We start from the raw sequence: 14634 nt of genomic DNA, 5'->3' as shown, positions 1-14634 counted from the left end.
TTCAAGTATAAGCTGTACTGATATCAGGATGAATGTGATGTTGCTACATCTCACCTGAAATTAGGTGTTCTTTGCACATGGCGATCCAAAGCTTTCATCTGCTCACGTGATAAGCCCACTCCACAGTCCATGTGACCATTCTGTAGAGCAGGAGATAACTTAAAATAGACAATTTTTACCATTATAAATATTTCTAAGATGCAACAATGTAAAGGCTTGTCGATTCTAATGAAAGTGTAGTGTGTGGATTGATTTTATAGTTCTGTTTATGTGAAGTTTCAGTATTGGGTAAATTACTCCAAAATAGGAATCTGCTATAAATTACTAATTACTTCTTTAAAAGGTATCTGTTTGCTTTACTGATTACTTCATGGTAGAAGTAATGACATTTCTAATTTACTTTTAAGTTACTTTCTAAAAAAACTTTTTATTTTTTATTTTTCTGCTCAGTAAGTTCAAAATAATGTCTGTATTTCCTTGTTTATTGTTGTTGTCTTCAGCTGTCACAGAAACACAAGCAGAGATACGTTTGAACATAATTCATAGTAAACAATTCATCAAGACATTTTGTGTAACCCATGTAGTGTTCTTGAAAGTAGTTAACTTAAAGCTTAAGTATGTAACTTTTTTTGGGTTAAAATACTTTCTCCTATCCAAGCATAATATGCAGAGACAACTATAATTAAGCTATTCATAGATAGGCTAAATTTTCTCGAAAAGTTTAAGCATCGTGTCTCTGTGGCACTATGAAAATTTCTCTGTTTGTCTTGAGTGACCTGCTTAGACCCGCCCCAACAACGTTACTCAACCAATGCTGTGAGTATGGGTGGGACTATCTCTTTGTTTGACCAATGGCAGATGGGGTGGTGGGTATTCAGAAGGTTGATTTAAAACAAAGTTTATTTTTGCAATTTCATTTGGCCACGCTAGTGTCACAGGAATTACATGCTTCAGCCTTAATTGAAATTCAGTAACTAATCTGATTACAAGAATTTGAATTGTTATGTGTACACTACTTTTTGACAAAAAATTTAATTCGATTACAATAACTAATTACTGTTCTTTGAAATCAGGTAACACCCAACACCGTAAACATTATGTAAATGTTTTAACCTGATTGCCATAACCTGATTAAATCACTATTCTAGATTCTAAAAATCAGTTTAGAAATCAGAATAGAACAACTTACATAAGGCTGTATTAATCAGAATTTTGTGTAATGTAAACACTAAGAAACATCATGGTCTATAAAGACAAGAAACATTATTGTAAAGAAACACCATATAAATGTCTATATTTGTAACTCATGGCCTATATTTTGCACTCCATTTTCTTTTCAGAATAAAAAGGCTTAACCAGACTATCAAGGTTAATCGTATAATTATGTGCATGTAAACAGCTCTTTTAAGACCTTTTTATATTTATATTTTATATTATATAGAGGAATATGTAGGGATTCAGGGGAAGGCCCTAAATTGGTTTAGGTCATACCTGACTGAAAGAAGCATGGCAGTGAAATTCGGCCAGTATACATCAAGTTCTACACCACTGATATGCGGTGTGCCACAAGGCTCTATCCTGGCCCCAACACTTTTTTCACTCTACATGCTGCCGTTGGGAGATATTTTTAGGAGGTATGACATTGCATTTCATTGCTATGCAGACGACTTGCAAATATACTTACCATTAAGAAACGGAAGTAGCCTGGAGCCTCTAATGTCCTGCCTGTCTGAACTTAAATCATGGTTGGCCTCTAACTTTCTATATCTTAATGAAAATAAGACTGAGATTGTAGTATGCGGGTCCAGAAGAATAAGGAGCTCAGCGGAGTTACATTTCGGCCCACTCTCAATACATGTTAAAGAACGTGTTAAAAACTTGGGTGTTTACATCGATAGCTCTCTGAAGCTAAATGCACAGATAAATCATGTGGTGAAGACAAGTTTCTTTCACTTAAGAAACTTGGCTAAGATGAAATCGTGTTTGACGTATAAGAGCCTTGAAATTGCTATCCATGCGCTTATATCGTCAAGACTTGATTATTGTAACTCTTTATATAAGGGTATTAGTCAAGCTTCTATTCTACGGCTGCAAAAGGTCCAAAATGCAGCAGCGAGATTATTATTGAATATTAAAAAACGAGAACATATCACTCCATCTTTGATCGCTCTACATTGGCTTCCTGTACAATATAGAATTGATTTTAAACTTCTTTTATTGGTGTATAAATCACTCCATGACCTTACACCGACTTATTTATCAGCTCTGTTAATAGAGTATCAATCAGGAAGAACCATGAGATCATCAACTCAAAAGTTGCTGAAAATTCCAAGGACTAGGTTAAGCCAGAAAGGGGATCGGGTTTTTGCAGTAGTAGCGCCAAGACTTTGGAATAGTTTGCCATCATATGTTAGGGATGCTGACTCTGTACATGTTTTTAAAGTACAACTTAAGACATATCTGTTTGCCATGGCTTATTCGTCTTAAATGTTTATATTTTTATTTTTTATTCTATTACTATTGTAGTATGTTTCTCTTTCTATTTTTCAGTGAGAATGTAAAGCACATTGGTCAACTTGTGTTGTTTTAATAGTGCTATATAAATAAAGGTGACATTGACATTGACATATATTTAGATCCTGGCTATAGTATGTAGAGCTAAATTACCATTACAGCACTGTGCTCCAGGGGAATGTCTTCAAAAGTCGTCATACTTATTGGCATTCCACATTTGTCTGTCTGTTGTGGGAACCTGTCAGCAGAAGATTGAGTGAGACCACTGTTACATTAGTTCAACAAAGGAGTGGTTCAGCACATTTTATCCTCCAATGTCAGTTCTTCGAGGTTGGATGGATAAATAAGCAACCGATGTGATATAACTAGGGCAAAGAAATGTCTGAGTGCTTGGCATATAATTAAACCTGATTAAATTAGTTAAATGATGCAACAGCACACTAGACAATGTAGTAAGCGTAAACTAACCCCAGTGGTGGAGCATTATCATAGTGTAGCTGGGCTTCTGTACTGCCTACATAAGGTGCTCTATTAGATGTTCCTGTTTCTTCTTCCATCTCTCCATTTGTCAATGGGATGTAGTCTTTTCCATCCTAAAACAGACAACAAATACTAGTTAAATTCAAAGAATCACATTTGAGTTTTGTTCAATGACATGTGGAATCACAATAAACACCAGAAACAGTAAATTATGTGTTGCAAAATCACATAAAACCACAGACATTACAGTAAAAAAAAAAGTTTAACCTGTTGTGCACTAGCCTGAAGCAGATTACCCAGATGCTCGACTAATTGAGTAAAAGTTGGCCTGTCTTTAGGCCGATCAAGCCAGCAGTCCAGCATGGTCTGATATCTGGAAGAATTCAATATTAACATTGAAGAAGCTGGGTTAATCAAGTTTCCACTTTATGGTTGCTACATCTCTGATCTCATTAATTAAAATAGCAACTTCAAGATTTTCCAAAAACAGAGACGTTCCCAAAATATGTCATATGTTTAATAGAAATAATGAAGGAATGAATGAAAATATGAAGGAAAATACTATTAAATACTACTACTAGAAAAAACTATTTCCTAGTTTAAACATAATCGTATTATGCAACCTATTCGCTTCAAGCAATTATGTGTTAAAAAAAAAGCTAAATATGATTTGACCTGGGCCATATTTGCACCTAATAACATCCATCTCCATCAGGTGATCCAATCACGGTGAGACACATGGACGCATTCACTTTTACACTGCAAATGTGATGCAGTCACATGCATATTTGGCCACCTATGATAATGGTTTGAGTGACTAGATCAACAAAATGTTTTGAACCCCCTTTCACAACTGTATTTTGGGCTGTGCACTTGTGACAGCTGTTTGACAGCTGTTGTGCTGCCAACTGTCCAAAATGGATGCTAATACAAGGTGTAAACTGGGCTATCAAAAACCTGAATCCAAGATGTATTTCACTGTCTGTCACTGTCACTGATGATTGATTCAAATAGATCCTATTACTAAAAGCTTGTAATAAGAAGTGTATAATTACATCTCAGGTGTTGCATAGTCTGGAGCTCTCATTCTGGTTCCCTCCTTGAGTCGCCTGCAGAAAGACTCATCAATACACACACCTGGATATGGAGACGCACCTGCGCCAAAAGACAAAAGCCATCAGACAACATCAACTACTGCAAGCACAGAAGGTGTATGCAATCTTGCAATATTCTTTACTTCATCTTCAGCTTTTACTATTCCTGAAAATAAAACAAAAGTATTGTTTCCTTTTAATGTGAACACTGCAAGGTCTTTTATTTTTTATATACAACAGTCCCAGTCCACTAATCTGATTGGATAAGCATCTTTCCAAGTGTGCTGATGATTTAGCATAAGCTGCAAAGTCATACACACCTGGGGTGGCATGAAGGTGAGGAAATGATGAGAGAATTTAAATTTCTGGGTGAACTTTTCCTTTAATTTACATTTAAAGTTTATTTCTGCGAGATTCATAACACCTTAAGGCTTATTACCAAGTGAGAAGATCTCCCAGAGCAGCACACCAAATGACCACACATCACTCTGTGTGGTGTACACACGGTCAAATATGGTCTCGGGAGCCATCCACTTAAGAGGAAGACGAGCCTGGGTGAGAAAGAGTGGGAGAGAGAGGCAATGCTCTAGTACTGTATATGTTGGTGTATTCCACAAAACAAATTAAATAAAATTTATTTTTGTTCATGTGTATAGCAGCAGTCCTCACATCTCCTTTACGGACGTAATCAGGGTCTTTATAGACGTCTCTGGCTAGACCAAAGTCGCATATCTTCACCACATTGTTCTCAGATAGTAGGATGTTTCTGGCTGCCAAGTCACGGTGAATACACTACCAACCACCAAAGATATACAGTAATTTAGCTATCTTTAATGAATGGAAATTGCTCAAGTTCAAAGCTTACACACACACACAAATGAACTCTTGTGACGTTGGTCAGTATTACCTTTCTGGAGGCAAGGAACTCCATGCCTTTGGCCACCTGGAAGCTATAGCTGATGAGGTCCTCCATTGTCAGGTGATCCCAGTCTGAACTCTCTAAACATACACATCAAGTTGTAAAAATGCATAGTATTGTATATGACAAGTGTAATTAAAACATACAAATTAGGTAAAGTATTTGGACTCTTTTAGACAGCCACTATTAAAAAGGTATTCACTTAATTGCATTAGATATAAAGATATCAAACCAAGTGGCATCTAAATATAATCATAGACGGGTCCTCAGAACTAACTTCACTTTTCTTTTTTTCTTCTTTTTCTCCAATTACAAAAATGTTATTTGGCTTGTCCCTCCTTGTGGTTACAGTGAGGCACTTACAATGGAAGTGATAGGCGCCAATCTGTAAACATTAAAATACACGCTGTTTCAAAAGTATACGTCACCATACGAAGACAATATGGGCATTAACATGATTTTAGTGTGATAAAATCGCTTCTTTACCTTTTCTTTGTAAAGTTTAATCCAATTTTACAACTTTGTTTCCATATCGACGTAACGTTGTAAAAACCCTAAAAAAAATATTTCAACAACAGTATACATGTGTTTTAACTAAAGAATTAACGTATATGCTTTTAGAAAATTATTATCTTCACCTTTATGCCTTTTACCCCTCCGAAAATTAGTCACATTCACCTCCATTTTAAATGCATCTTTGTAACCTCGATTCATTTTTGCTTTTTTTTAAAGAAAAGGAGGAATGAGTCCAAATTATTTTTTGTTGAAATCAAAATAATGCCACAAATGCTGTCAAATGAGCTTAACTTGTATTGTACCCGGAACATTCCTATAAGTGTTTAAATACTCCATACGAGTCCATAAGTGTCCAATAACTACCAGAACCCAACAAGCTGTCTAATGTACCTTGCTCATCCTGCACATGGGTGGTGGTTGTCTGCTCTCCCAGTCTGGTGCACAATGCAGTGCCAGTGCAGATGTCCAGTCTAGTGCTGGCTCCCAGACCCAGATCCCCCTCACGCAAATCCTCTTGCTGCTGCACTTTCCTCTTTCCCAGCCGTGAAGTATGCCTCTGAGAAACAACACACAGGTAGATCTGTTTCAGTTGTTGTCAGGGTAGTTGGTTAGTATGATTGTCAGAGTTAAACACCACAAACACATCAGAACTGTGACTAACATATTTTGTTGTAGTGGTATCATGCACCTCTTTATTTTACATAGCACCAGTGGCAGTCCTGGCTCATTACTTCATTGCTTAAGTGCAAGATCGATTGGTCAAGTACTAGAGTAGAGTTTTCAATGAGCAAGCAAGGGGACTAGGGTTCAAATCCTGACTGAGTATAAACTGTATCTTTTTTAACCAAACAAAATTGCTGAACTTGGCAGCCAGTGATCATCTTTAATTTTTGTTGTATGGAAAAACTCAGCTTTGACATTTTGATAATAACTTCTTTATGGATAGATGATGAAAGAATTTTCAGTTTAAAGCTAATGATCTTTTCTGTGGAAGGTGCAACTCGATTAAACTGACCAAAGTTTAAATTAATATCTGCCACGTTGTTTTAGACAAACATTTTTTCAACAATAACTGTCCAATTGTCTCAAAAGCCTGCGGGGGCATGTGAAGTCAGTTTCTGAATGGGCATGACACTTCGGCTTTGTTGTGTGCAACTTAACAACTGTTTCTACCTTGAATAACATTTGAAGTCCTTACATTAATTTGGCTGTGGCCCAAAGTCAACATAAGGCTCTTAAATCAATGTGACCTCATCAGAGGATGGCAGAGCATTGTTAAAATCATGACCTGTAATCTGTGAAACCACATTATAGGCTCTTTGACAGGGTTATAATGAAATATGGAGCCGTTTACCTTGTAGGGACTGTATTCTCCTCGCTTGCTTTTTAAATAGCTGGAGAGGTTACCATGTTTACAGTACTCTACAATCACCATTAAGGGTCCTGATGAAGTCAGTAAAAGAAAGAGACGAATAAGATGAGAGACTTTTAATATGGGAACATTTTCAACAACCAGCAATCACTTTGTGGTGTTCGTGACAGATGTTGCTTACTACTTTTTACTGTGACTGTACATTTTGTCAGCCATAAAATTTCTACACACATCCTACTGAACAGAACATGCCTACAGCAAATGCAGACAGAGAGGAAAGGATACTACTTTCCCCAAATGTATTTAGAGTAGAGAGAGAAGCAATTATTGTCAATATCTGAGGTCTTTTTAACTTTGACCAGTTTTTACATTTTATTGAGGTGAAATGAGAAACTAACCCCCTGGTTTGGTGCAGGCTCCTAGAAGGTTGACCACATTGAGGTGATGACCAATATGGATCAGAATCTTCAGCTCAGACATGAGAGCACGGTACTCACTGGAGGTAGCACCCTCTGTTGGAGTTGGAGAATATTGCAGCCAGATGTGATACAGCATGAAGTAAGGACATACAGGTCTGGCCACAGCCAAAAAATAACTTTTTATTGCACATATTAAAGTAATATTCTGGGTTCAATACAAGTTTAGCTTAGTTGACAGCATTGGTGGCATAATGTTGATTACCACAAAAATACATTTTGACTCGTCTCTCCTTTTCTTAAAAAAAGGTTAAAAAAAAACGTTACAGTGAGTCACTTACAATGGAGGTGAATGTGGCCAATTTTTAGAGGGTTTAAAGGCAGAAATGTGAAGATTATAATTTTATAAATGCATTTGCATAAGTTCTTCTGTTAGGGTTTTAGGGTTTTTTGTTGCCATTGCATCGTTATGGTAACGAAGTTGTAAAATTGGCTGTAACTTTACACAGAAAAAGTTAGTTAGTGATTGCGTCACACTTAAATCGTGTTAACACACATATTTTTTATGTCTTGTGGCCATACATTTGAAACAGTTAGTATTTTAACGTTGAAAAATTGGCCCGCATTCTCTTCCATTGTAAGTGCCTCACTGTAACCTAGAATTTTTGCTTTTTTTAAAAGAAAAGAAGGGGCAAGTGAAAATATTTTTTTTAGTAATCAACATTATGCCACAAATGCAGTCGATTGAGCTTAAGATGTATTGAACACGGAATATTCCTTTAAGAACCAACCATTCATATTGCTGGGCCATGAAAGCAGGCCAAGTATACTGCTTTTTTATTTTTTTATTAAAAACATAATTTATGTTTATTTCTTTATGAAATAACAGGATTATTTAGGTATTTTGTTCTTGGTTTTGTCAAAAGTCTGTTGTAAATATATTAGATTTGGTGGCTTGATGATAGAAATCTTCCAAATATCGCCACACGGAGTTCTGGGGAAAAAGTACGGTAAAAGTTGCTTGAAGACGAGTGAGTCGCCACAGATGTTTTCTTTAGTAGATGGTTTGATTTTGCACACATAACTTATATCAGCGAGGATCAGGCTGTCTTATAAGGAATTGCAACATTATACATGTTTAAAATGTTATTGAAATGTTCCTGGACATGGTGAGTAACAAAATTGTATTTACTCATCAATGCCAATTCTCTTCACATTTAGCGCTTTGTGGTTGTAGACTCTGGGTCTGACACAAACTCAAATGATGATATATCTTTATTTATATCTATATTTTGATAAATGTGTGTCATGTTTAGCAGTGTGTATACACATTTTGTATAAACCATAAATATAAATCAGATTTACAGTAGGTTAAATCCAAATGAGCAGATGCCTCATACCCTTGAGCATCTTCACTGCTACTGTAGAACAGGTGGTGGCTTTCTCGATACCATATGCGGTCGCCTCCACAACTTGGCCAAATGCTCCTCTGCCCAGCGGCTCCCCTAAAAAACAAAGTGTAATTTGTGAACATTAAACATGTACAGTATCATTTTTGTAAAAATATTTTAGGTGTTTCGAGGCTCAGTCTCACCTAGCTTCAGTCTATCACGTGGGAACTCCCACTTGCTTGCATCATAGGTCAATCTCTCACAGTGCTCATCCATTGGCATATCATCTGAGTCAAGTATGATTGACAGGTAGCCAGTTTTCAGCTCTCCATCATAAGGCTTCTAAAAGAAAAAAAAAAGGGGGGGTTTGAGGGAGAGGGAGAGCACAGAACAATGAAAACTCTGCTTGAGTATGTGTTTGCTTGAGTAATATGAGGGATAATTAGTGATCTGCCTTGAATATGTGTCTCCGTCCCTTAACTTATGCTCATTATTACTATTTATGGCACATCTACACTGTAAATGTGATAACCTGCTATCGTTACCTTAAAGGGTTAGTTCGCCCAAAAATGAAAATTCTATCATCATTTATTCCACCTCATGCCATCACAGATGTGTATGACTTTCTTTCTTCTGCAGAACACAAGCAAAGATTTTTAGAAGTATATCTCAGCTCTGCAGGGCCATACAATGCAAGTGAATGATGATCAGAAATTTGAAGCTCCAACTGGCAGATCAAATGAATGTCTTCTGAAGTGATCCAGTTTGTTGTAGGCAAGAACAGACCAAAATAGAATTTATTTTTCACTGTAGGTCTTGACAGCAGTCTCCTTGGCGATCATGATTTCAAACTCGATTACCCTATAGAGACATCTAGCGCTCTGCACGTGTCAAACTCTAGGAAGTGTAATTGAGCTTGAACTCATGATGGTGCCTTGAGACTGCAATGGCAAATATACATTTAAAAAGGAGTTACATTTTGGTCTATTCTCACCCAAAAAAAGTGATTAGGTCACTTTAGAAGACATGGATTAAACCATTGGAGTGAATTATCGTGCAATGGCAAGATGTGCTGTAAAACAGTTATATTTTGTTCTGAACCAAAACCAACTAGACCACTTCAGAGGAATTTAATTAAACCACTGGAGTCTTATGGATAACCTTTATGCTGACTTTATCTCCTTTTTGGAGCTTCAGAGTTCTGGCAACATTCACTTGCATTGGATGGACCAATAGAGCTGAGATATTCTTCTAAAAATATTTGTTTGTGTTCAGCAGAAAAAACAAGACCTTTTGAAATGAGAATTTGTTATTTTTGGTTGAACAATCCCTTTAAGAATACCTATTTCTACCTGATCTAACCCTTTTTGCAGGTGTAAACTAATTAAGCCAGGTTTAAGTCATAATACATATGTAGTCATTTTAAATAGTATTTTGACTTGAATCAAACCAGTTAATTTAGATGTTACCACATGAAGCAAATGTTATGTTACCTGAGAAAACACTGAAAAAGTGATAACCTAAACATTATGCTATATGTGATAACATCTAAATTAACTAGTTTTATTCAAGTCAGAAATATTATTTAACATAACTGAATCAACTTAAATATACAAACATAACAAATTTTAAGGGTTAGATCAAGTAGAAATAGAGAAGAATAAAAAAATAGCTCTTTAAGGTAATTGCAGGTTATAACTTTTGCAGAGTGTTTTTATTCAATCACCTTTAGTTTATCTTCCTTAATTAATTGTTCAAATAATATCACTTCTTTGATTTATTCATCTTTATTGAAATAAAAATGAAAAGTAACACATTTAAATTTCTAAGTTAATTTTGCTCTGTTATTTTGTTATTATTTAAATGTATCTGGCTTTACTGATATTGCATTTTATTAGCATTTTATTGCAGTACTTTATTTACACTGCTGTTTATTTTACTTTATTTTACATTGCACAATTTCTCACTGTGTGCACAAATGTAAATATTCAAATGCAAATGTACATAAAATGCAGATAAATCACATTAAAGTTGTATTAATTTGACAATTGAAAGAGCAAGCTAAGGACTTCAAACCTTGTTATGATTGAGTCCCCCACAATCAGCCCCTCATTATAAAGACAACCACTAATGAGTTACTGGACGCCTCTCGCACCTACTCAGTCCCCACATCCAAAGTCTAAATTACGGCTGGGGTACAGAGGGGACTGGGGCCCTAGGATGAATGGTCTACGTGATGCACCAGAGCAGCATGTGGGCTTTGTGTACAATAGAGATGGCACATGCCAAGCCTGGTTAGTCAGTTCTGATCAGTCAGAGAGGAGCATTGTGTGCATTTGTGTGCGTTTATGAGACAGGGAGAGAAAAAGAGATGAAATGCAATGTTACCCGTTTCCTGTTACGAATGACGAAGACGATGAGGAGCCAGAGGAACATGGCAATGACCACAGCACCAATAGGCATAATCAATTCCACATTCATCTTTTCTTCTGCACCTGTTGGATGGGTCACATTATCAATTAAATATCATAAGAGAACAGAACACACAAAACACACCCTTAACAATGATAACAATAAAAAAATTATTCACACACTTCACTAATTAAACAGACACAATGCCTCTAAATATTATTTACAGTATATAATAATGTAATAATAAAATATTCCAATACATTAAAAGCATAAAAGTAATCCATATGACTCCAGTGGTTAAATCTCTGTCTTCAGAAACGATATGACAGGTGTCGGTGAGAAACAGAAAAATATTTAAGTCCTTCTTTACCATAAATCTCCACCTTTGACCAGCGCCGACCAGTAAGTGGCGAAAATCACGTAGAATGCAAATTGCCAAAAAACTAAAGAAAAAGAATGTGGAAGTAAAAGTGTAAATTTATAGTAAAAAAGGACTTAAATATTGATATGTTTCTCTCTCACACCTATCATATCTCTTCTGAAGACATGGGTTTCACCACTGGTGTTGTATGGATTACTTATATGCTGCCTTTATGTGCTTTTTGGAGTTTTAAATTTCTGGTCACAATTTACTTGCATTGTATGGATCTACTATGCTGAGATATTCTTCTAAACATCTTTGGGGGTGAGTAAATGAGATAATTTTAATTTTATGGTGAACTATTCCCTTAAATAAACTGTTAAATTTGTATAATTCAACTAGGTAAATTATTTTTTGGAGAGGAACTAAAACAATGATTCACTTAAAAGTTCTGGCAAAAATGGTATGAATTGTGAGAAACTAGTTTACAGGAAATATTTCTATGCTAATGGCCATTTAAGAATTGCAGGAATGTGAATTGTGTGCTGCCCTGATATTTTATCTAATCAAAATAATGTGGTCAAGTTTGTGTTCATGATTATATTGTGGCTCATATACTGTGATAAAATGGATTGTATGTTTGCATCTGTTATGATTGTATTCATGTGTAAATAGTCCTATCTGGTGAACTCTTTATGTGATTCTAAATGTCACTAAATGTAATTTCTCTTTCTCTCTGGTTTACGCTCTTTCTTCTCATGGGAACAGGGCTCCTTGTTAGCAGGCCTTGTTAGTGAATGTGACTGGCGTCTGATAGTCGCCTTGGCAATGACAAGAAGAAACAGTGATGCAGAGAGATGAGTCACGTACACCCTGTGTCCGTCTCTTTTTCTGGCTGTTATTTGTGTCGCTGCTCTCTCTCTGTGTGTGTGTGTGTGTGTCTGTGTGTGTGTGAAGAGGGGAAGAATACGAAGATGCAAGTATCTGAGAAATGTGTATGTGAGTGAGAGAGAGAGAGGGAGAGGGTGGGTCACCCCAGTCTTCTTTTGTGTTCTGGGATTTTGCTTTGTTTTCTTTTAGCACTCCCTAAAGTATGTGCGCTAACTGAGCCCTCTTCCTGACAGACTAAAAAAAGAGCTATTTTTCCGCAGAGCCTTGATTAAAACAAAATCTCCTCTCAAATCAGGATAAAAGTCGGTGGGATACTGAGCTCACCTCTAATCTGTTACACTTTTAGAGAAATGCCTCCTGTGGTCTTTAATGGTGTGGCCAGTAACACAGGCAAGAATGCTGTTTTACTGAATATCTGCACAACTGCAAGTGTGATATAGGGTATTTCTTTTACAACAGTTCTATTTCTAAGAATTTTATATAGAGCATCTTAAATTTTAGACACAATATGGGCTATGCTTCCTAAAATCATCGTAAACCTAAGTAGATTGTAGAAAACAATCTGGACAGTAATTTTGTCTATTTTTGATTCGCTAAAGAAAAGACTTCTACATAGAGCCAAAGTAAAATCAACCTTTGTGTGTAAAGGAGCGATACAAATAGTGAAGCATCCCAGTGCTGTTGTAATAAATGTTTGCACGTTTGGAAAGCCACTTGCCAAATCAGATTAAATGACTGGAAATGGAAGCCGAAGGGATAATTCTATCAGGAATAGTAGTAACCATCACGTCATTAATTCAATTTAGGTACCTCATCCAATCATAATACAGCTTTTGCTTTAAAAGCTCCGATTGGCTGTCCTTCATCGCTTCATTATGCCACTGTTTTTTTCACCCTTCACCACCCCATCATCACCAGTTTAGATCCCGTCCTGCCATATGGGTAAGCTCCTTTCCTCTGCAGTCATCGTCTTCCGGCAGGATCTGACGGTTCGAGTGAAAATCTGAGCACTGAACCGTATATTGGGGCTTGAGCCAAAGGAAACTATTCTCAGAGTCTGTAAGAACTAACAGTGCATAATAATTCTGTTTGTACTTTTGCCCTATCTGACGCAAACCAATTTAAATACTATCCTCTCTGAGACCTACATTCTCACAAAGTCAATGGAAAATTGGCATTTGTGACTTTTGAAAACTGTGAAAACAGACGAACGGACGGACGGACAGACAGACAGACAGATAGATAGATAGACAGACAGACAGACAGACAGACAGACAGACTCACCATCCACTATGAGACGAGCCTGGTCAGAGTCACAGCCCTGCTGGTTACAGGCTGTACATATGTATAGACCACTGTCTTCTTTTTTCACCCGTTGGATGGTCAAGATCTGGTTGGACTGTTTCAGAATCACACCTGGCAACAGAAAAGCATCCCAATATATATTATACTGTATGTCCCAAAATGAATGCTATAAAAAGCATTTACTGTACACAATGTTTGACATCACAAACTGTAAAAGCAGCACTGTAGGACTATACTGACTGATCACTGGTTTTAGTTCCACAAGGGTTCCCACACCTTTTGACCAATGAATATCCATGATTTCCATTACTTCAGTTATGTGATTACTTGCCACCATTGACACTCAAAGGTAAAGAAAGCTAAAGAAAAGCTAAAGAAAAGCTAAAAAGAAAAGTAAATGTCTCTATAGAAATTTCTATGACTTTTAGGGTTTCATTTATTGCCATGATTTGTTCAGGCCAGAAAATCACAGTTTTAAAATTCCCTGATATTTTCTAATTTTCCATTACCTTGGGGACCCCGTTCTACTGTTGGAACCCAGATCTACACTGCTAGCTCCTACCATTAGGCAGCTGTTCTATGTTTACAGTATTTGACAAAAAAAATAAAAGGATAAAAACTAGTCACTCTTAAAGACAGTTACATCCCTTAAACACTGTATAATTAATATAACAAACAATACATTTACATTATTGATACATTTTCTCTAGCCTAGCAATAAAAATAAATGCAAGTCAATCATATAATAGTACTCATTCATAGATTTTTATTATCAAAATGTTTTGCCCTTGAAAAGTGAAATATCACTATAGTGAACGTATACAATGTGGGATAAAATTAAGGATACAAAGAAAAAGCTGTTTTTTTTAAATAAAAAAATTAATTCTGTCATAATTTACTCCCCTTATGTTGCTCCAAACCCGTACGACTTTCTTTATTATGCTGAACACAAAAGGAGTTGTT

The 14634-nt window shown here is 36.2% G+C and overlaps 1 protein-coding gene across 2 annotated transcripts in view; it reads right to left on the bottom strand.

The window, feature by feature from the left end:
• The window catches only part of LOC127624125 (vascular endothelial growth factor receptor 2), a 35245-nt gene that overhangs the window by 1401 nt on the left and 19210 nt on the right, over positions 1-14634 (bottom strand). The window contains exons 15-29 of one of the 2 annotated variants that reach the window (XM_052098796.1): positions 13651-13782; positions 11091-11197; positions 8906-9041; positions 8712-8816; positions 7294-7407; positions 6878-6966; positions 5914-6079; positions 4996-5087; positions 4758-4880; positions 4528-4639; positions 4050-4149; positions 3262-3367; positions 2983-3107; positions 2668-2752; positions 55-140 (exon numbers count right to left, since the gene is read on the bottom strand). In XM_052098796.1, the coding sequence (XP_051954756.1) occupies positions 55-140; positions 2668-2752; positions 2983-3107; positions 3262-3367; positions 4050-4149; positions 4528-4639; positions 4758-4880; positions 4996-5087; positions 5914-6079; positions 6878-6966; positions 7294-7407; positions 8712-8816; positions 8906-9041; positions 11091-11197; positions 13651-13782 (1678 nt within the window). Of the gene's footprint in view, positions 1-54; positions 141-2667; positions 2753-2982; positions 3108-3261; positions 3368-4049; positions 4150-4527; positions 4640-4757; positions 4881-4995; positions 5088-5913; positions 6080-6877; positions 6967-7293; positions 7408-8711; positions 8817-8905; positions 9045-11090; positions 11198-13650; positions 13783-14634 lie in introns of both variants that reach the window. The other variant, XM_052098795.1, reaches the window with a different exon arrangement.

This window comes from Xyrauchen texanus, chromosome 30, assembly GCF_025860055.1.
Source record: "Xyrauchen texanus isolate HMW12.3.18 chromosome 30, RBS_HiC_50CHRs, whole genome shotgun sequence".
In the NCBI taxonomy this organism is placed as follows: domain Eukaryota; kingdom Metazoa; phylum Chordata; class Actinopteri; order Cypriniformes; family Catostomidae; genus Xyrauchen; species Xyrauchen texanus.
This window is presented reverse-complemented; position numbering and strand designations above follow the sequence as displayed.